The sequence below is a fragment of the Sinocyclocheilus anshuiensis genome, unplaced genomic scaffold (genome assembly GCF_001515605.1).
Source record: "Sinocyclocheilus anshuiensis isolate Anshui unplaced genomic scaffold, SAMN03320099.WGS_v1.1 scaffold729, whole genome shotgun sequence".
Taxonomy (NCBI): Eukaryota; Metazoa; Chordata; class Actinopteri; order Cypriniformes; family Cyprinidae; genus Sinocyclocheilus; species Sinocyclocheilus anshuiensis.
In genome coordinates this window covers 1013448-1037067 of record NW_015536561.1, presented here as the reverse complement: position 1 = coordinate 1037067, position 23620 = coordinate 1013448, and the positions used below count along the sequence as shown (strand labels likewise).

The 23620-nt window shown below is 36.4% G+C and overlaps 4 protein-coding genes across 4 annotated transcripts in view; 3 read left to right on the top strand and 1 right to left on the bottom strand.

Annotated features, from left to right (window-relative positions):
* Positions 1-1081, bottom strand: part of cunh11orf24 (chromosome unknown C11orf24 homolog) — a 9915-nt gene extending 8834 nt beyond the window's left edge. Inside the window, exon 1 of the mRNA XM_016503803.1 lies at positions 829-1081. The gene's annotated coding sequence lies outside the window, so the exon portion shown is untranslated. The remainder of the gene's footprint in view (positions 1-828) is intronic.
* A 277-nt stretch (positions 1082-1358) lies between these two features.
* ap3s2 (adaptor related protein complex 3 subunit sigma 2) lies at positions 1359-5534 on the top strand. The gene is made up of 6 exons (XM_016504033.1): positions 1359-1515; positions 1949-2040; positions 2189-2300; positions 2690-2761; positions 4043-4150; positions 5053-5534. Exons 1-6 carry the CDS (start codon positions 1447-1449, stop codon positions 5176-5178), a joined length of 579 nt encoding a protein of 192 aa, XP_016359519.1. The 5' UTR covers positions 1359-1446; the 3' UTR covers positions 5179-5534.
* Positions 5535-8011: 2477 nt separating this feature from the next.
* Positions 8012-15348, top strand: LOC107701715 (aminopeptidase N-like). The gene is made up of 20 exons (XM_016503789.1): positions 8012-8601; positions 8687-8829; positions 9331-9467; positions 9603-9729; positions 9875-10029; positions 10151-10264; positions 10368-10511; positions 10613-10678; positions 10788-10853; positions 10942-11114; positions 11660-11736; positions 12240-12373; positions 12494-12549; positions 12630-12777; positions 12857-12945; positions 13039-13149; positions 14072-14239; positions 14326-14466; positions 14669-14750; positions 14858-15348. Exons 1-20 carry the CDS (start codon positions 8024-8026, stop codon positions 15005-15007), a joined length of 2859 nt encoding a protein of 952 aa, XP_016359275.1. The 5' UTR covers positions 8012-8023; the 3' UTR covers positions 15008-15348.
* Positions 15349-16140: 792 nt separating this feature from the next.
* On the top strand, positions 16141-22988 carry LOC107701880 (aminopeptidase N-like). The gene is made up of 20 exons (XM_016504022.1): positions 16141-16681; positions 17122-17264; positions 17509-17642; positions 17780-17906; positions 17995-18149; positions 18231-18344; positions 19845-19988; positions 20069-20134; positions 20231-20296; positions 20461-20633; positions 20727-20803; positions 20898-21031; positions 21132-21187; positions 21326-21473; positions 21598-21689; positions 21807-21917; positions 22051-22218; positions 22299-22439; positions 22556-22637; positions 22800-22988. The coding sequence occupies exons 1-20, from the start codon at positions 16152-16154 to the stop codon at positions 22950-22952; spliced, it is 2814 nt and encodes a 937-aa protein (XP_016359508.1). The 5' UTR covers positions 16141-16151; the 3' UTR covers positions 22953-22988.
* The last annotated feature ends 632 nt before the right edge of the window (positions 22989-23620 follow it).

The following is a 23620-nucleotide window of genomic DNA, read 5'->3' as shown; positions in this document are numbered from 1 at the left end:
GACAGTCCTGGCGCTTGCTGGACACTCTGGGACGTCCTGAAAACTTCTTCACTGCAGTCAAACCTCTCTCCTTGAAGTTCTTGATGATCCGGTAAATGGTTCTTTCAGGTGAAATATTCTTTGTAGCAATTTCCTTGCATGCGAGGCCATTTTGATGCGCGATGATGGCTGCACGCGTTTCTTTAGAGGTAATAACCACTGCTAACAAGAACACAATGATTGAAAGCGCTTCTTCCCTCCTTTTATAGCAATCAGTCTGCTCTTACAATCTAATTAGTATTATAGTGATTTCACCTGACTAGTACTCTTTCACACTTTCACATGTGCTGCTGATATGATTATTCAATTAATGTTAGCTGCTCATTTTGTCAGGATCAAAAAACAGTGAAATTTGTTTTATTGTGAAAAGTTCCTTTTTTTGGCCAATGAAGCTTCTAGCAATTATTTAAAATGCATCTGATCACTCTGCACAATAATCTACAAACAATGTGAATGAACACCACAACAGCTTAAACAGCACACTTTGCTAAACACAAAACTTTTGGCCATGACTTTATGTCACTTAAGAGGAGTGTGATCACAAACCCCACAATTGTTTGTCGTTTACAATGGAACATGTTTTCTAACTCCCTTACATCTGGATCTATTTTTCTTAGAGACACACCCTACAATATAAATAACATAAAATATAAACATTAATTACAAAATTAAACATGCAATTGAATGATCACAATAAAATGATAATACAACAAAGGTGTTATCTATTAAAGCAATAAAGCATTGACAAAGCAAAGATAAAAAAAAAAAAGCTCACGAAGATGCACTTACCAACAAATACAATGCGTTCTTTCACAACAACAAAAAAAACAGTTTGTATAAAGGTAAACAGCAGCGTTTCCAAAACACTTTTCTTTACTGCAGTTTACAACCGTAAGCGAATGAAGACCGTCTCATTCCTCATGCAGCGCGTGTTTATTGTCACTCTCCTGTCAAATGTTTCATATTTTAATTTGGGTTGTTTATATAAGTAGCAGCTAGCTGACAGACACGACACACGAGTGATGCGACAAGAGGAAATGCAGGACTTCCGGGTCACGCAGCGGGCCGTGAGCGCGTCAAAATAAAAGTCCTATGCTCATAAATTCGTCATTCAAAATTTACCACGGTAGTCACAGTTTGCAAAGTAATGGGATTATATGTAAATTTTAATTGAATATTAACAAATATTCGTAATGTTCAATGAACAAAGTTGAAAGACACACACACACACACACACACACACACACACACACACACACACACACACACAGTTTCTTCTCTCTAGTTGTTTTTCCAAGGACTTTTATAATAGAGAAGTCACGTGACACGGGAGTACTTAGAGTCGTTTTTTATTGACAAGCTGAAGCTTAGCTAAAAACGAGTAAACACAAAAATCAAACGACAAAGATGATCAAGGCTATTCTCATTTTTAATAACCATGGGAAACCCAGGCTCATCAGATTCTACCAATATTTTGTAAGATAAGCGCATAAAAGACACTTAAACTGCATTTGCCAGCTATTGCCATTCTTACTATTGAGACACTACCAGCAGATTAATTTAATTATTTGTCTTTTACTCAATATTTCATAGCTGAACATACAGCATTAGCTTCAGATAAATTATTTGTGTATAATATAATGTTTTATGATATGGAATATTTATTTTCGTCTAAATGTCTTCTCAGCTTCTTACTGGAAACTCAGTTCTTCATTTTGTTTATTGCTTATTATATGTGTATAAGCTCAACTACATAAGTGTAATAATCTGTATCATGTTCATAATAGTCATTTTTATATAATGTTAAACCACTAGTGTTTCATTCGCTCCACTGTATATTTTAGTATGAGTTTATGTGAAAATCCAAGGTAAAACTAATTTACATCAACTTATAATATTTCTTTCACAGGCAGAAGACATGCAACAACAGATCATTAGGGAGACCTTTCACCTGGTGTCCAAAAGAGACGACAATGTCTGCAATTTTCTGGAGGGCGGAAGGTGACAGAAGGGTTTATGCATAATAATGTTACACATAAGGGCTTACTGTTATGATTGTCAACTGCATCTCTATATCTAGGACAGCATAAAGACGGATGCTCAATATATCTCAGAAGTTATTTACTCTAGTTTTGCTCTTCACTTTTAGTTTGATCGGAGGCTCTGACTACAAGCTGATCTACAGACACTATGCCACCCTGTACTTTGTGTTTTGTGTGGACTCATCAGAGAGCGAGCTGGGGATTCTAGATCTCATACAGGTGAATTTACTGCAATTTGCATGCTGTAATTCTGGCCTACAGCCATAAGGGGGCAGTTAATGTTTCTCATATTGCATTCAGGTATTAACATTTTTTTGAAGATGTACATAAATACAAGGCAGGGTTTAAAACACTTGTTTTAGTGCAATGGTTGTTTGACATATCAGGATGCTTTAGTTCTCACTGGACCATACTAATTCCATATTACCTGTAGTATTGCCATTTGATACAATGCCGTAATGCCATAGTACTTTTGTGCATGAGTAGTTAATTTGCTTCTTTGTGTCTGTGTGTGTGTGTGTGTAACCTGAAACATTACACGAGTCTTTTGAAAATCTCGCTGAAAGAACATGTTGTTATTCACAATTGTGTATAATTTTGTCACGCAGGTCTTTGTGGAAACCCTGGACAAATGCTTTGAGAATGTGTGTGAACTGGACTTAATTTTTCACATGGATAAGGTCAGTTTTCAGCCGTTATTATCGTTAACTAAAACTAAAATGAAAACTAAAACCATAAACAAATGTTACTTGAAATAAAATAAATGTTAGCTGAAATAAAAGAAAATAAACTTAAACTTATTTCAGCAAGGCATCATTTCTACATTTTTAATTTAGAAAAAAAAAAACTAAAAATGAAAAAGAACTATATAGACATAACAAAAAAAAGGCCAAAAACACAACAAAATTACTAAAACTTTAACTACTTTAAAATGGAAATAAAAATAAAGAACAAATTCAAAACACTAATAAAAACCATAATAGTATATCATGATACTAAAATAACACTAGTTCATGATGCTCCTTTCATAATGACGCATATAACTTCTTATCTCCTTAGTTACCAAAAAGTGCTCTTTGGTGCTGTTAAATGTTCATCAGGGCATGAATAATTGGGGGTGACCATAATTCAATCCAGCATATATGGGAAAGTTTATATGTAAGCCAGTATACTCTTTCTGATAATTGCCTGTTGGATTATGGCACCACTGTAAAATTTGTTCATGACAGAAGTGTGCACTACATTGCTTTTGTTAGTTATCTAATCAGTAATAATGTTTTATGAGTGGAAGGAATTACTTGGAAATGGCAATGTATGGCTTTATGGCAACTTGTCGTATTTGTTTCTGAGTAAGCCATGTGTAACATGTTTGGTAATGCGCATCAGTAGTCCTGTGCTTGTGTGTATTTTTAGGGTTATGGTCCAGTCTCAGTTTAATGCTCTGATTTGGTCAGAGCTGAGCTGTTTGCGTAAAAGTAATGATTTTCCGATGAATCGCATTTTCCATCCGATTCACAAACAAATGATTCCTATGAAGCAGTTCTTTTAGTACATTAAATCATAGAGTTAAATAAGTATAACTGGATTCCCAAACAAGTGTCTCTTATGAACTGGTTCTTTTTAATGAATCAAAACATACAGTGTAACCAGCATACTCAGATTCACAAATAAATGCCTTTTTTTTTAGAGAATCAAAAAGATTATGCAAAACCAGTATGATCCGATTCAGGACCAAATGATTTTCTGAACTGATACTTTTCATTTAAGACGACGCCAGTGATAAAATGTTTTAAATATTATAAATATTTTAAATATTTACTAATAATATACCCTAAAGAAACAGAATCAAATTGGGAAATGTGTTTTGTTAATCAGGTCAGTTTAGTCGTAAATCAGTATTGTATTAAGTTACTAATGAAAAACAAGGGTTTGAAGGTTGAAGTTTTTGTTGTTTATTCCAGGTTCATTACATTCTCCAGGAAGTTGTCATGGGTGGGATGGTTCTGGAAACTAACATGAATGAAATAGTCGCCCAAGTCGAGCTGCAGAACAGAATGGAGAAATCAGAGGTGCGTTCACATTAACAGAGTAACCGGTAGTCACTCCAGTTTATTCAGACATCTTTTACATTCATTGTTGGCATTGTTGTGGCTCAATCCAAACAGACATTTTTAAATAGTTTTCTGTGATACATACATGCTATTTTTTTTGAAAGAATCAGGGTAAATAGTATTGTACACATTAACAGGGCCTTGGGAATGTTTGTGAAAAACATGAACGATATCTCAAAAGACATTTTACATTAGTCTTGTTCAGCATCACTTACTTTTTCCTGCAAATCGTTTGGCTGTATCAAAGATGAAAGGCCTAAAATGATATCATATAATGGTGAAAGGTGTCTGGGCCGATATCAGTGATTAACAGTCACTGTGTTCCTGATATTCTATCTGGAGGCGAGGCGCTCAATAATGTTTGACAACACTAGACGCACTCTTACGTATACATGGAAGGGGTTAAAATGAGGAAATGTTACATAAGACGATACAAGAGAATCAAAGCAACATCCATCCACAACATTTGGTTAAAGACTGTAGAAACGGGATGGTGGTGGTTCATAAACTCTACCGTACTTTGTACTTTGACAGCAAAATGCAGTGTTTAACAAGTCTGGCTGGGTCACAAGTAGTTTTTCTTGTATAACTTCGGTTTTGTGTATAGATAACTTTTCTAAATAAAATATAATATTATGTATATTATAAAAATTAAAATAAAATCTTGTTTTGGGCTGGGTTTAGCCTTGTACCCTTAAAATTTTCACTGGACTTATTAGACTGGGTTACAGAATATTGTTCATGAGCCAAGTTTGGGCTTCAATTTAATGCTGAATAAATCCAGTATGATAGCTCATGGAAAAAACTAGAACGTTGAGGTTAATAATAGTGATAAAAAATTTTTTGTGTTTTTTCCGCAGGGCGGTCTGTCTGCAGCACCAGCACGAGCTGTTTCTGCTGTGAAAAATATGAACCTTCCTGAAATACCCCGTAACATTAATATAGGGGACATCAATATAAAAGTGCCCAGCCTCTCCCCGTTTTGAGTTTGCATGACTGATTTTTTTTTGTTGTTATTGTGTGTTGACATTTATTGCCATAGATACTGTAGATATAGCCATTTATGGACTTATGACTGACCATCACCTGAGGACTCTTAAAAGTCCGGAGCACACTGCAGGGTCCAATCATCTGCAATGTACCTTTTTAATTTCAGACTTTGGTTTGTAGACAAACCGTTTTCGGTTATAGTGTTGTTTTGTGTTTTGTCTGTGATGTAAGCAAAATGTAGCAAAATTCCACAATACTGTACTAACATGTCATTTATGCCAACAGACCAACTACTAATGTTACGCATGAATAATTTATATTAAATGTTACTCTGTCATTAAAAATATGTTTTTGTCCAAATTCAAGTCTTACTATTTAATTACTATTACTATTAATTAAAACAGATCTGGACCATGAATAAAGGGTTCTTCAAGGTTGTAAATATCTTATGGTTACATTGTATTTTGGAGATAAGTATGAGCTTGATACTTGAACTTCTTCTCGTTTCCAAAGCGTGATATTTGATCTTATCATTTACTCCTCGACATTTCATGTTAAATGTTCAACATTTTATTGTCACAAAGAATCTGCAGTCACCAGTTCTAAATGTAGAATATAATTTTGTGCTCTTATTGCCTCTAAAAAATTTCGACAATCACAGGGCAAGGTCTGTTTCATATATGACAGTACATCAGCAAATTTTTGACAAATCATGATTGCATTGATGGTTTCACCATGAGTTTGCAGTGTTATAAAATAAACTTTATTGCATTTTTAGGAGGTCCTCAAAGGTGTGGTCAACAAAAATGAGTTCAAAGATAACATCTGCATCATACAACTGAAAAAAATTATAGCATATCTAGAAGTCTCAGATACTATATGTTATCTTTAAAGATAGCGGTCTATCAAAGGTCAAGAGCCATCAGATGACATCTGAAGTCATCAACTCCATCTCTTCTGACTTTGAAGATGCAGAATATTTAGCAAGACTTCATTTTAATCAATTTATAAGACAAGATGATTTTCATAGAAAGGGGAAATCACTGCTGAGGTAAATGAACTATTTATCGCATTCAGGAAATGAAAATTATATCTTGGCGTGTTCAAAATAATTTATGACATGGGAAACAAAAATTGATAATATAATAGCTTTGAGATTGCTAAAATGAGTTTTATGGAGTCTGGTGACTTTGATGAACCCCTCATTTATAGCTGATAACGGGTTAATATGATGAGGGTGGGATATCATAAAGACTGATAATCATTACACATGCATTTTCAAATGAACTTGTGTTATTGGCTATATTTTTCAAAATAATAAATGTCATCCCTGGTACAATGTTCCACCATAAAAAAATACACGTATTCCAAAGGCCACTTGATTGGCTCTATGACTCTCTCCTCTCCACCTGTAGCTGGTGTGTGGTGAGCGCACTGGCGCCGCTGTCCTGTGGCTGCCGTCGCATCATCCAAGTGGATGCTGCACACTGGTGGTGGTTGAGGAGAGACCCCCCATATGATTGTAAAGCGCTTTGGGTGTACAACAATACACAATAAAGCGCTATATAAATGCATCATTAATTCATTCATTCAAATCTTTGTATTACTCAGTCTCATCTTTTATTTTACAGTGTTTAGAATGTCCAACTATAAAAAGTTCTGCTTGATGACCACAGAGAGAGGCATTTTTACAAGTTCATTTGTTACTAATCCCGTTCTTTGCTCCTGGTAAACACAAGATATTTTAGCTAAACTAAGGTTAAACTGTATTTTTTCACTCAAACAGTACAGTGACATTTAGTTATCCTTTAACAGTTATGCCAGCAATTAAGTGTCTGTACCAGCAGTTGCACAAACTGATGCTTCTGAGGACATTGTTCTTCTTTTTAAAGTGCAGGTTTATGTCATCAAATGAAATTCAGTTTTTTATTGGTCCAGTCACACTGTTTTATTTACAACAGTGCACTTAGATTCCCTTTCAGAATGACCTGCCATAGTGTGTGATTCTGAGTGGGACATCTGATTCAAAATCAAACGAAAAAGAATAGATCCCACGGGTGATCTGCACTAATCACTAATATTTTGTTTAAATCTACATGTATAACATTTCTTTATTCATGTTGTTTTTTTTATATATATGCAAAAATGGCTATATATCCAGAAAATATATTTATACAAATGTATTATGCATATACACTAATCAGCCACAACATTAAAACCACCTGCCTAATATAGACCCCACAAGACCTCTGAATGTGTCTGGCACCAAGACATTAGCAGCAGAAGCTTCAAGTCCTGCAAGGTGAGGCCAGCACATCCCATAAACGCTCAATCGGATTGAGATCTTAGAAATTTGGAATTCAAGGCGCAACACCTTAAAATTGTTGTTATTTTCATCAAACCATTCCTGAACAAATATTGCATTGTGCCAGGGTGCATTATCTGAATAAGCCTACTGCCATTAGAGTGTATGTGGACTGCAACAATCTTTAGGTAGGTGGTATGTGTCAAAATAACATCCACATGAACGCCAGGACCCAAGGTTTCCCAGCAGAACATTGCCCAGATCCTAACACTGTCTTTGCCAGCCTGCCCTCTTCCCATAATGCCTTAATTGTATTTTCAAAACAGAATATGTGGCCTTACCACATTTCGATAACCCTGGTATCAATGACCCACTGAAACCCTGAGGTTCTAGATGCCCTCTTGTACAGTACACTGGAGCTGTGCTGTGTTAATGGATGAACCATTAATTCATGTGGGAGGAGAATCTTCTCATGCCTTAAATAAAACGTTGAACAGATGTCAGTTTCACTCCTCTCATCCTGTCATTGCTGAAGCATGGGAAAGGGTTTCCACATCAGTAAAACTGTCGGGATAGTAGGGATTGTGTTAGGCGCTGGAGCGCTAGCCACAATCATTGCTCTCTCGGTGGTCTACTCCCAAGAGAAGTCCAAGAACGAGAATGAGGTTAAACCCACAGATGCCGCAACATCAGCTCCAACAACTGCACCATCCAATGAACCATGGGACCAGTGGCGCCTTCCTCAGACTCTTAGTCCACAAACCTACAATGTCACTCTGTGGCCACGGCTCAAGCCAGATCCAACCGGACTCTACATCTTCACAGGGATGTCCAGCGTGGTCTTCAGATGTCTGGAAAAGACAAACCTCATCCTCATTCACTCCAATAAGCTGAACATGACAAAGCAACCCACCTTGACGGCATTTGGAAGCAAGCCAGCTCCTACCATTGAATCAATTGTGATGCACACAAAAACGCAGTATATGGCAATTCATCTGAAAGATGAATTAGCTGCTGGGGAAAGCTACGAGCTCTACACAGAATTTGTAGGCGAGCTTGCAGATGACTTGGGAGGCTTCTACCGAAGTGAATACAATGAGACTGGAGTGAAGAAGTAAGAAGTTTGATTCATCTTGTCAGTTCCTCCTATTCAACAAAAGGCCTTTCATATATAGTTAAATCTCCTTGTTGTTTTTTAGAGTGGTCGCCACAACCCAGATGCAGCCAACAGATGCCAGGAAGGCTTTCCCTTGCTTTGATGAACCTGCAATGAAAGCGGTATTCTACATAACTCTTTACCATGATCCAGCAACCGTAGCCCTCTCCAATGGTGTTGTGATAGGTAAATGAACACTTCATTCTGTACAGGAGCAGTGTTGGGGAAGCTATTTTGAAAGTGTAGCTTGCTAAGTTAATCATAATATGAAAAAGTTAAACTACAGTGAAGTTACTGCTTTGAAAAAGTAGTTAGCTATACTAACAGCTACAAACAAAAAGTAGCTACACTGAAGTTACTTAAGGGAACCATATATCTTTATAATTATAAAATATAACATAACGGTTATGCATTCATTTAATCAGAGCCATATTTTGCTAATTCAAAAACAATGAGGGATTTTGCATGAACAAACTCAATTATCTCAATTAGTGTGACTAGTGTGAAATTCAAATTTGAATGGGTAAATTATATTATATAATAAAATTATATGCGAGTTAGAAAGTTTGATTATTCCTTTAGCTTAAAAACAGCAATGTAGTGTTTGGTTGCCTTACACAGCTACTCGTTTGATAAAGCAGTTTACTTCTGATGAACAAGTTTGCTTTGCTTTATTTTGACTTTCAGATGAGGTTAACATCACAGCGGATGGCACTCTTGTAACCAGAACAACATTTGCGCCCACAGAAGTCATGTCGACATATTTGTTGGCATTTATTGTCAGCGATTTCGGCTTCATTGAACAAAACATTGATAAACTGCAGGTAACATCTTTTCAGACAAAATTCCACCAATTTAATAATGAAACCTACTGCCCTAAGCCCTACCTAATTTAGCAAAGATTAGAAAACAACATGTTCATCTACTAAAACACAACATTCTATAATTGATACAAACAGATCCGAATTTTTGCCCGTCAAGAAGCCATAAATGCAGGACAAGGGGAGTATGCACTCAATGTGACTGGACCAATTCTCAAATTCTTTGAGAAGTATTACAATGTCCCCTATCCGCTGCCCAAATCAGGTAAGAACCTATGATATGACCTACATTTTATGAGTCAATTAAATCGTTTTATTATCGAAATGACAATTTAAGTAAGATTAGGTGAATGCTTAAAACTTTTAGGCCATTTTTAGAAGTTTTACTCATTCCTCAAAATATTGCACAGATCAAATCGCTCTGCCAGACTTCAACGCTGGTGCAATGGAAAACTGGGGCTTAATCACATACAGAGAGACAGCCTTGCTGTACGATGAAGAAATATCCTCCAATGGAAACAAAGAGAGAATCGTTACTATTATTGCCCATGAACTTGCCCATCAGGTATAATCAGGAGTCCCTTTTTCCAATTTGAACCCAAAATGAGAAATGCTTTCCAGAAGTTACTTCACAGCTATAAAGTTTATAACCCCTGCAAATTACCATCTTCCTCTTTCTTTTTTAGTGGTTTGGAAATCTTGTGACTCTCAGGTGGTGGAATGACCTGTGGCTCAATGAAGGTTTTGCATCTTATGTAGAATATCTTGGAGCAGATGAAGCTGAGCCGGATTGGAACGTTGTGAGTGTCTGAAGCCAAAGCCACAGTGATAAACTGTAAATGCTACAAGCTATCACAAAGAGCAGATGCAATCATAACTGACTCTTCTATTTCTATCCCCCAGAAAGATTTGATCGTTCTTAATGATGTGCACCGAGTTTTCGCCATAGATGCATTGGCCTCATCTCACCCCTTGTCGTTTAAAGAAGAGGAGATCCAAAGACCAGAGCAAATCAACGAAGTGTTTGATACGATTTCCTACAGTAAGGTAGTGTGGGAACTGTTTGCTACGTTAACTATAATGTCTAATAATGAAGAACATACAGACTACATGTGGTTTGTCTGGTAATGTAGAGTCTCTTTCTCTAGGGGGCATCAGTACTTAGGATGTTATCGGATTTTCTGACTGAGACAGTGTTTACCCAAGGCCTCCAGGTAAAAACCCTTTGTATACTATTCCTTGTTGTGCTGTACAATAAAAATGTAACATTCTTTTACGATGGAGAATGCTTTTGTACATTCACAACCATTTTTTTTTAAACAGACTTACCTGGATAATTTTAAATTCAGCAACACAGTGTATACAGACCTTTGGCACCATCTTCAACTGGTATGTTGCAATTAAACAATGCTGTTCAGCCATGTCATTATCCGATTTTTTTGCCACAGAAAACATGCTCATATATGAAATGTTATAGGCTGTGAACGGCACCGGCACCAGTCTTCCCAAATCTGTGCAAGAGATTATGGACCGCTGGATTCTTCAAATGGGCTTCCCCGTGGTCACTATTAACACTACAACTGGCCAGATCACACAGGAGCACTTCCTCCTGGACCCTGAATCTAAACCAGACAGGTCATCAGAATTTAAGTATGTCAAAAAGTATTTTGAAAGAAAAAAAAAAAGTTTACTTTTTTTACGGTTTACTAGATACTTTAAAGTCTACTTCATATGAAACTGAAGTAGCGAGAGATCTTTTCTTCCATATTGTGACATACATTTGAGTAAAACAGACAATCTAAAAAAAAAAAAAAAACAGGATGATAGGATGGGGACTTGATTCTATCAATCAGTTGTTGATTGGATGGAGCAGATTAGCTGAATGTGAGATTGCAGTCGATTATAAGAAATAGGAGGGGTTAAAACAGACTAAATGATTGGAGAAGTCTAGCATACATTACCAGGGAGAAGTTTGTAGTTTCACCAGAAGATTGAGCTGACATTCTGATTAAAAATGACAAGATTTTTTAATTAAATATATGCACAGATGAATTGTTCACAATTAGATCAATAATATACATTTATAATGAATTCTCTTTACATACCAACTTATTATATAAATCCTACTTAAGAATGAATCACAAAGTTCTGCTGAAATGTGGAATTACTATATCACAATATGCTTCATTTTTCAGTTATGAGTGGTTTGTACCAATTTCATGGACAAAGAAAGAAGTAGCACAACCCCTATATTGGCTGCTAAAGAAAACTGGTGAGTTTTAAGATGACAGTGACAATAATGATCACAGTTATATTTCCTGTGGAAGAGATAGATCATCCAAAAATGATAATTCTGTCATTACATATTCATGTTATTCCAAATCCTTATGACTTTGTTTCTGATGTTGAACACCAAAGTAGAAGTCTAACAGAATGCTCAAACTGTTCTGTTCCATACAATGACAGTGAATGGAGACTTTTATTTCCAAAAAAGCTAAATAAAAGCAGTCCATACTATTTGTATCTTATATTGCAAATCATCTGAAAGCATATGATATATAACAATGACATAACTATTAGAAGAAAAAAAAAAGAACATTCTACTAAATTTCTTCATGTTCCACAGAGAAAAGAAAACCATGATGACAGATTTCTCATGCTTTAGTTATCTTTGCATGTGATTATATTCGCAAATTATCATTCAATGTTAATACAGGACAATACTGTACTTGCTTTAACAAATCCATGTATTTCTGCTCTACATTTCTAATTTAGACCAATCGAATGACATGAAAATAAGTGTTGATGAGTGGGTTCTGGCCAACATCTATGTAACAGGATACTACAGGGTTAACTATGATAATGATAACTGGCAACGCCTACTTAATGTACTCCAGAATTCAACAACGGTAAAAAGAATTACATTTATTAAATTAGACATCATAACATTGTTACTTAGAGCAAGAGTTGGATTGTTTTTTGTTCAGCATAATAATCAACAGTAATCTTTTTTATTTGATTTCATTTAGAGCATTCCAGTTATTAACCGGGCGCAATTAATTGATGATGCTTTTAACTTGGCCAAGTAAGATCTGAACTTCTTTCTTTAGTTATTAGTGTGATTTCAGTCAGTCCAACTGCTAAATAGCATTTTTCCCTTTACAGAGCAGGAATTATTGAAACGACATTGGCTCTAAGAACCACACTTTTCCTAAACTCTGAAACGGAGTACATGCCGTGGGAGGCTGCTCTCGATAACCTGGACTACTTTTACCTCATGTTTGATCGCACAGAGGTGTACGGCCCCATGCAGGTAAGTTTGTCTCTGAATATTTCAGAATGTCAACGCAACTGAGCTTGAATTCTAACATCACATTTTTTCATACCTGCAGTCGTATGTTGGAAGAAAGGTGAAATATTTGTTTGATTACTTCACAAGGCTTACAAATTGGGAAGATGTGCCTAAAGGACATACTGACCAGTAAGTCGACATGTAAATATAGAGTAGCGACAATAAATGCTCAGATTTGCTCTCAAACATCTATTCATTGTATTCATGTCTTTGTATCTGCAGATACAATCAGATAAATGCACTCAGAGTTGCCTGCAGCACTGGCAATGAAGAATGTAAGACTCTAATCACAGGATGGTTCAAACAGTGGATGGCCAATCCAAATGTCAACCCGTGAGTTTCACTCAGTAGAAATCTTGGAGAGTATGTGATTATGTTTCCTGAGTGCATCATAGTTAAAATGTATATTTATGCAGACTATTTACTTCTTAGTTTTATAAGATTACTATTATTATAAATGTTGCTGATGTTTATAATAATCACAGATATCCTGTTTAATATTATTGGCAATCAGTTTTAGTTTATCCAATTTTATTTCGTCCTTAGGCATTTAAAGTTGCCCATATTTGGATATTTTTAGTCGCACTTAAAACTGTTTGAATGTCGAGCCCGGTCTCATGAAAATGCGTATAAATAGTACGCCAAATAAAAACGAAAACTCGTGGTATTGATACGCAAAAATGGACTTTGGCGTGCATATGATACGCATGTGTTTGGCGTGCATATAATACGCAGTTTTCGCGTACATATGATAGGCATCTACCCCACAACCCTAAACCTACCCATCGCGTAGCATATACACGCCAAAGTCCATTTTTGCATATCAATACCACGAGTTTTCGTTTTTATTTGGCGTACTATTTATACGCACTTTCATGAGATCGGGTTGGAATGTCACTGCATTGGATAAAGGATAAATTTCACAAAACAAAAGATTTTAAATAGTATAAAGTATAAAGCAATAAATATGTTACAAAATATTTTAAAATGCAAACCAAAAAGTATTTAGACACATTTTGGCTGCAAACATTATTAGAACATATCTGTAGTGTGATGAATTATACTCAGAAACGTTTTCCGAAACAGTTATTTTGGACGCCTGGTACATTTAAATATTTAATTGATTCATTCACTCACTCTATTTTGTTCCATGAGTCCCAGTATTTCAGTACTTTTGTAATTAGGTAGATTGTAAGCTTATTACCTTAAATGAATACCATTTAACTGTGATTTTTAAATGTTCTCACTGCTTCAGTATTAAGGCCAGCTTGAGGTCCACAGTGTACTGCAGTGCCATTGCAGCAGGTGGTGAGGAGGAGTGGAACTTTGCTTGGGAGATGTTTGAAAATGCTACTATTGCTTCAGAGAAAGACAAGCTGAGAGCTGCAATGGCATGTGCCACTGAGCCCTGGTTACTGAACAGGTGAGCTCACTGCAGGTTAATGCTGACAAATGCATACAGTTCTCAATGTATTTAGCTAAAGACATGTGCTTTGATTTATGTTGTAGGTATCTCAAATACACTTTGGATCCAGAAAAGATTCGCAAACAAGATGCCACCTCTACCATCATCAGCATTGCAAGCAATGTGGTTGGCCAGCCGTTGGCCTGGGATTTTGTTAGAGCCAACTGGGAGTACATTTTCAAACAGTAAGAAAATTTGTTTGTGGCTTATGATTTTATTTGCTTAAAAATACAGATAGCAGTTTTCTATAACTGCACATCCACTTCTTTTATTCTCCATTAGGTATGGAGGTGGATCTATTTGTTTGTGGCTTATGATTTTATTTGCTTAAAAATACAGATAGCAGTTTTCTATAATAACTGCATATCCACTTTTATTCTCCATTAGGTATGGAGGTGGATCTTTCTCTTTCTCCAATCTGATCAATGGCGTCACAAAGAGATTCTCAACTCAATTTGAATTGCAACAGGTATGCGATCTTCCCCAGGACTGCTTTATTTATTTGACTGTCATCTTGTACAGCAGATACTTACATTTGAATGTTTCTTAATCTACTGTCCTGTTGTAAAAACACAGCTGATACAGTTCAGAGATGACAACACTCACATAGGTTTCGGTTCAGGAACCCTTGCCATTGAACAATCCATCGAGAGGACTAATGCCAACATCAAATGGGTCGAAAAGAACCAAGAAGCAGTCTTAGAATGGTTCAAAAAGCCATCATAACTCTGAATGATGCACATACTGTAGTTTGTTTGCTCTGAGGAGGAGAGGAACACTGGGACATTGTTTTGCTTGGCCTAGATGAGCATTAAAGGAAATTATTATTTATTATGAATGATGTTCTAAATCCCAATATATTCCAGAGCAACTTTCTTCCTATGATGATATACAGTATACAAATATCTCTTTCTTTAAGGCGTGCTTTATAATTGTCTGTTTTCCCTTTTCTTTTTTTGTAAAAAAATTAATTGTATAATGATAAAATAACTTTGTAGAATAAAACAGAACTGAATATGCAAATAGTACAGAACCCTTCTGTATTTATCATTTTGATATTTTGTCTAATGAAAATAAAAACCTCAATCCATGAACTAAATTGTATTTTTCTAGCCAGTTTTCAACTTTTGTACTATAGTACTTTATATGTTACAGTATACTATGGATGGTAAACAATAACCATTTTTTGTTGTAATTCGTTTGTATTAATGCATTCCATTATGCAATCCATTATTATTTTTATATTGTGAATATGTATCTTTAATTACATGTTGTGATTTGAACAACCAGTCAGTAAATAGCCTCGTCTAATTTCATAATCGGAATTTCATATCAGACAAAAAAAACAAACTCGCAGTCATTTGTTAGCGAGTCATAATGTTATGATGTCTGATAATACCTCACAAAGTTTTCCAGATGGTTGCCAATGCCGATTTTAAATTATTGTCAATTTTTTATATATTTTTTTTATCATTTCAATCTTGGTCTGGAGCCATTTATTAGGTATAATTTCAGAATATGGCCTAATAAAAACATAAACCGTTCCACTGACTGAAAACATTTTGGATTACATTAGATAATTTCATTGCTGTGATGCCCCTGTGCTTGTTTTTCTGAGCTTTTTCCCACGATGCTCAGCGTCACATTCTACTAAAGAGTAATGGCTGCATAAACATGTCAGGGAAGACGCATGCCATAATATATTATCTCAGTGCACCTCAACTTATCAGGTTACCAGATTCTTTCACTGGCTAGTCTCAGTGTTAATGGATCAGCCATTATACCCTTTGGGAGGAGAGAACGTGGGAAGAATAAATAAAATGCCATCACGGTTTGGTCTGATCTTTGCTGACCAGTGGTGAAGGGGAACATGGTGAGAATCCATTTTAGTGCAATGTGCGTTGGATGCACTTTCCTGGGGATGGCATCACTGGCCACCATTGTTGGGTTGTGGACCGTTCAACTCCTTCCTTCTACAGGACCTCCTGCTGAGCCCTGGAACGAGCATCGTCTACCAGACACTCTGGTTCCAGACTACTACAACATCACGCTCTGGCCTCGACTCCAGCCGAACATTCACGGCCTCTTTGTATTCACTGGAAATTCCAGCGTGGTCTTCAAATGTCTGAGGGAGACCGATCTCATCCTCATTCACTCCAATAAGCTAAACCTGACCTCAATAGATGGATATCTGGCCAAACTCTCTGCGCTTGGTACCTCAGTAGCGCCCTCAATTCAGAAAACCTGGATGCAGGAGACGACGCAGTACCTTGTCATACAGTTGAAGGGCAAGCTGAATGCTGGAGAGCTCTATGAGCTTTACACAGAGTTTGTGGGAGAACTTGCAGATGACCTGGCAGGGTTCTACCGAAGTGAATATGAGGAGAATGGAGAGAAAAAGTAAGTCCAACTATCATTTTAAAGATATGAACACAGATCTTCAATAAAACCAGTCAGGAACTCTTATGGATGAAAAATCAGAGCTATCAAGATCAGCATCAAGGCTATTGCAGTTGACAGGTCACATGTTTGTTTGAGAAGTGTCTTGGCAGCTTTATGCCTGTTTAACCTTTGTACCATCATATAAACATGAAATATTACTTAGTGGATCCATAAAGCATTTTTTTTATGTGTGTGTTTGGGCATTACATAATATCCACAAGATTTTTCAGGTGTGGGAGTTTCAATCATCATGTAAACGTTGTTTGGACAGAGAAAATACATACTGTTTCCCAAAATGGCATACTAGTAATAACCCAGCGCTTATTTTATGGTCTGTACCTACAGTTGGTGTTACGAGCACTATATCTTTGTGATATAACAATAATTACTTCCTCCAGGATAGTAGCCACCAGCCAGATGCATCCCACACATGCTCGCAAGACCTTTCCATGTTTCGATGAGCCTGCAATGAGAGCAGTTTTCTACATCACTCTCATTCATGACAGAGGAACCGTGGCCCTGTCGAATGGAATGGAAATCGGTCAGTTCTACCAATAACAGTTTCTTTTCACACATGTCGACTATTTTAAGTAAGGTAATGTGAACTAAAAAATGGATTTCTATAAATCGGGGTCCCTAGAGCATCTGTATAAAAATTTCAGACAAAAAAGAAAATAAAAAGTTTTAAATCTCTGTCTGTTTTCTAAAGACATGTTGGAAATCATCAGATAGATAGATAGATAGATCAAATAAGATGTAATTTACTGCTTGTTTTCCTCATTCAGAGAAAGTTGACACTGTTCTTGATGGACAACCTGTTACGATGTCAACATTTGAACCCACAAAGAACATGTCCTCCTATCTATTGGCACTGGTTGTCAGTGACTATACAAATGTTACATCAGCGAATGACACCTTGGTACGACCATTATTCGTCTTTCATGAGCTGTACAGCTGTTTTAAAAGATAAAAATCTCACATTTATTGACCACAAAGTGTGCCTTACAGCATATTTACTCATGGTGCATATGACTAAATGATGTTTACTCTGAACAGATACGAATATGGGCCCGTAAGAAAGCCATCGAGGTCGGCCATGGTGATTATGCCCTGAATATAACTGGGCCAATCCTCAAGTTTTTTGAAAACTATTACAGTGTACCATATCCACTCTCAAAATCAGGTATGTTTAAACATCTAAATCATCTCTTGAAGAATATTGTCTGGGGTAAAAAATCATATGCAAGCATTTTTAATTCTCTACCTTGAAGACCAGATTGCCCTGCCTGATTTTTACTTTGGGGCGATGGAGAATTGGGGTCTGGTGACGTACAGGGAGACAAACCTTCTATATGATCCAGTCATCTCCTCTAATGCAAACAAAGAGAGAACGGCCACAATTATAGCCCATGAACTGGCACACATGGTACTTGCATTTATAAAAATATGATATATAACTAAGATGTGTAAAATAATAATATTATGACTTGTTTGTGTTCTTGGTCAGTGGTTTGGCAACCTTGTGACTCTAAAGTGGTGGAATGAAGTTTGGTTAAATGAAGGTTTCGCGTCTTATGTATCATATCTTGGTGCAGACTTTGCTGAACCATCCTGGAACGTGGTAAGTGTTCACAAACTAATAAACTTTTAATGGACTTACTACACCTGCCAATGGTTGGTCAACTAAAACAACATTTACCAGTCATAAACTTTTATTTACATCATTTATTTACATTTAAAGTGTACTTCCTATTATTCCATTAAACTAATTTCATGTTCATAGGACAAAACAGGCGTTTAGCCGTTAAAGGGTCAGTTCACCCCAAAATGAAAATTATGTCATTAAGTACTCACCCTCATGTCGTTCCAAACCCGTAAGACCTCCGTTCATCTTTGGAACACAAATTAAGATAATTTTGATGGAATCTGAGAGCTCTCTGACCTTCCATAGACAGCAACGCAACTGAAATATTCCCAGACAGAAACATAGCAAGGACATCGGTTCAAAAAACCTAGGTGACGTAAGCGACGCCAGGATTTTTTAATTAAGTAATTAATTAATTTTATTGTTAACTATTAGTGTGGAGACAAGTCACAAAAACGAAGATGTGTGGAGTTAAATCACCATGGGCCGCATTTCTGCGAAGGTAACGAACGTGTTTGCTTCAAATATTTAAAGGGTTAGTTCACCCCAAAGCAAGGACATCGGTAAAAAAGTCCATGTGACATCAGTGGTTCAACTTCAATTTTGCGAAGCTACGAGAATACTTTTTGTGCGCAAAGAAAACAAAAATAACATAATTTATTTAACAATTCTTCTCCCCCGAGTTACGTCTTCTGCCATTTTGGAGAGTATCACAACGCATATGCACGCTTTACCCTAAGTGTAAACAACACTGATTACGCCGATTACGTTCATGTGCACGCTTTCCCCCCTAACCTAAACAACGCCGATTACGTTCTTGGGTACTCTCCAAAATGGCAGAAGACGTAACTCGGGGGAGAAGAATTGTTAAATAAATTATGTTATTTTTGTTTTCTTTGCGCACAAAAAGTATTCTCGTAGCTTCGCAAAATTTAAGTTGAACCACTGATGTCACATGGACTGTTTTACCGATGTCCTTGCTACGTTTCTGTCTGGGAACATTTCAGTTGCGTTGCTGTCTATGGAGGGTCAGAGAGCTCTCAGATTCCATCAAAAATATCTTAATTTGTGTTCCGAAGATGAGCGAAGGTCTTACGGGTTTTGAACGACATGAGGGTGAGTAATTAATGACCGAATTTTCATTTTGGGGTGAACTAACCCTTTAAATATTTGAAGCAAACACGTTCGTTACCTTCGCAGAAATGCGGCCCATGGTGATTTAACTCCACACATCTTCGTTTTTGTGACTTGTCTCCACACTAATAGTGAACAATAAAATAAATTAATTAATAAATTAAAAAATCCTGACGTCGCTTACGTCACCTAGGTTTTTTGAAATAATAGTAATAATATAGAAAAAAAATATTAATCATAAGAATTCAACGTTGTATGTATTAGAAAAGATTTAGAAAAAAACAACAACATTTATTTGCACTCTATTGTATTTATTATCTTTCTCCCTTATCGCTCTCACAGAAAGACTTGATCATCCTTAAAGACATACACCATGTTTTTGCTGTGGATGCTCTGGCCTCCTCCCATCCCCTGTCTTCGAATGAGGAAGATATTATAAAACCAGAGCAGATCACTGAGCAGTTTGATACAGTCTCCTACAGCAAGGTGCTGTACGTTTGATAGCCTACACTTTGAAATACATTGATCATTACTAGTATCGAACTCTTTTCTCTGGTAACCTGCAGGGGGCGTCGGTGTTGAGAATGCTGTCAGACTTCCTTACCGAGCCTGTGTTCGTGCAAGGCCTAAATGTGAGCAAATTACAACACAGTTACTTTACACCATATAAATACATGTTTTGTTTTGTTTTGAATCTGCTATATTTCTGCTATTTTTCTCCCTAAAAGACATATCTTACCATGTTCGCCTATCAAAATACAGTCGGTGAGGACCTGTGGAATCACCTTCAAACTGTGAGTTGCATCAGAAATCAAAACCTGTAATCTCATACTAATAATTAACAGGTCAGTTATTTGATATTTACCACAAATGACTAAATCCAAACTAACTCAAACAGTTTGTCAGTACTGCCTAATCGACTAGTGGTTGATTAATCACTCTCATTTACCACCTCTAGGCTGTTGATAAGACTGGAACAGTTCTTCCCTTAAGTGTCAAAGAGATCATGGACCGCTGGGTTCTTCAAATGGGCTTCCCAGTGGTCACAGTCAACACTACGACAGGCCAGGTCTCTCAGATGCACTTCCTTCTGGATCCTGAGTCTTCATTACAGAGGCAGTCTCCATTCAAGTAGGTCTAAATTCATCTCTAAAGCTACCTGAGCAGGTTGTGTTGTTTTTAGATGTTTTCTTTAGTGTTATGTCTATTTTTCTGATTTTATAGTTATGAATGGATTGTACCCATCAACTGGATGAAGGCAGAGGTGGAACAGTCACGCTTTTGGCTCACAGAAAAAACTGGTATGAACACAACATAAGTTTTATGGTGTCGTTTGTTCCTATGACTGGGACAAGCTCATCATTTTGATTTATACATTTTTATGTATGTATGCAGCTTTTCACTCTGATATGAAGGCAACTGGAAATGAGTGGGTGCTGGTGAATCTGAACATCACTGGATATTACAGAGTGAACTATGACACTGAGAACTGGGAGTGTCTCCTGAATCAACTGACAGAGAACCATGAGGTAAAGACACAGACATGTGATTGAAATCACAGACCCAGTTTTAATTAATCAGGAAAAAAATGACACCACAATTATCGCTTTTTGGTTTATTTTTTTGAAGGCCGTCCCAGTCATCAACAGAGCTCAGATAGTGGATGATGCATTTAACCTTGTGAGGTAAAAAGACATAAAGAGAATTGGGGTACAGTTTATTTAGATGTGAAATATAATATAATATAATAATATGTATATTTTATTTGTGCAAGCACATTTGAATTAAATCAGTTGCATACTTAATTATCATTCTTTTTCAAGGGCAAAGATAATTCCGGTCACTTTAGCCCTAAAAACTACAAAGTACTTATCTGAAGAAAGAGAATACATGCCATGGCAGTCTGCACTGAACAACCTGGATTATTTTTACCTTATGTTTACACAAACTGATGTCTATGAACTTTTACAGGTCTGTTCTAATACTTCTTATATATTAGCATTTGAAACCTATAAACTTATTTTTCCTTGAATATATGTATGTTGATTTCAGAGTAATAGTAATATGAATTTAGCAGTTTTTGTTGTTGTTGTAGAATTACACCAGGAAGCAGGTGACCCCCCTTTTTGAACATTTTAAGACTATTACCGAAGATTGGTCGCATGTTCCCACTGGCCATACAGACCAGTAAGTGATCCATAACTCAATAATGACATCTCAAAATTTTGTTCCAATGAACTTATCTTCTTTATTGGGGTACGTCATAAATAATTGGCATGTATTCATATAATTTTCCTTGTGTAGGTACAATCAAGTTAATGCCATTAGATTTGCCTGCAGCACTGGTGTAGATGGGTGTCAAAATCTCACTACAGGCTGGTACAGACAGTGGATGGACCAAACAAACCACAACCCGTGAGTTTACCCATGCATTAGAGCACTCAGTAGTTTGGTCTTCTAGTCAAGCAATCCAATGTTGTACTGCAGGAAAAAAAAAATCTGGCTGTCCACATTATTACATAAATCTAATTCAGATCGCTTTTTCCAGAATTCACCCCAACTTAAGGTCTACAGTGTACTGTAGTGCTATTGCCTCAGGTGGCGCTGACGAGTGGGACTTTGGATGGCTGATGTTTAAGACCGCCACCATCGGAATAGAAGCTGATAAACTCATGTCAGCCCTGGCTTGTGCAAAAGATACCACACTTTTAGAAAGGTTTGAAATATATTGTTCTTTGGGAACATATAGAAACTTTTCAAAGGAATAACATTTTTTTTTTATTGTCATAAATATAGGTACCTTGGATACACGCTTGACGCATCAATAATCCGTAAACAGGACGCTACCTCTGTCATTGTGTATATTGCCAGCAACCCAGACGGTCAGACATTGGCTTGGGATTTTGTCAGGAAGAACTGGGTGTATATGTTCACAGAGTGAGATTTATGAACAACACAAATGCTCATATACAAGATAACAGCAACATTTTTCCTTTTTAATGAATTGAAATAAATGCAGTAATGTGATGAACAGAATGCATTTGTGTCCTTAGGTATGGTGTGGGGTCTTTTAACTTTGCCAACCTTATAAGTGGCATAACCAAAACATTTTCAACTGAATCAGAACTTGAGCAGGTGTGTATTTTCTATAGGTACATAATTAAAACAATAACATTGTAAGAATTTAATTAATCACCTGAACTCATGTGAAACTGCTAAACAGGTTGAACAGATTACTTGTCTAATTAATTTCTGTTTTGTTTTTTTTCCCCCTCATATCTCTCAACATGTGAAAAGCTTCTGCAGTTTAAGAGTGACAATGCAGAGATCGGCTTTGGATCAGGGACAGCAGCTCTGGAACAGGCCATCGAGAAGACAAAAGCCAATATAAAATGGGTGGCTGAAAACCAGAGAGAAATCACAGACTGGCTGATGGCAGAATCTGCTTAAAAACCACAAAGACAAAACAAATTACGTTAGTCTCCTTTGTGTATGTGTGTAATGATAAAAACATTTTTGCATAGCATAACCAGGTGGAGAGTGTATATAAAGAAAAAAACTTTTAAAGTATTTGAATGTTTATCAAGTTAATTTTGATTGCTATATTTTGTTCTGTAATCAAATAAATACTCAGATGAACCACAAAATAATGATCATACTGCTCTCTACTCTTCTGTTGTATCATATGAAAATAAACGTAAAATCTAAAATACTTTTGTCAGGAACCGAAACATATGATCAAATTGCTGACATCATATTCTTTAGTAGGCTATATATACTAAACCAGATATGGGACATTATTCTACTTCAGAGGCCTATAAAGACCCCATTTATAGTAAGTAGAAAAAAACAATGGTCAATTATTATACGGGACGTCCCATACTATATGCATACCTCATATCAAACCATTTTACTGCAGCTATACGGGATGTCCCATACTATATGCACACCTCATATCAAACCATTTTACTGCAGCATTTTTGAGATATGGGACCATGTGGCACTTTAGAAGGCTATAAAGACCCCATTTCCAATACGTAGAAAAAACCAATGGTCAGTTCCTATAAGGGACATTCCATATTATATGCACACCTCATACGAAACCATTTTACTGCAGC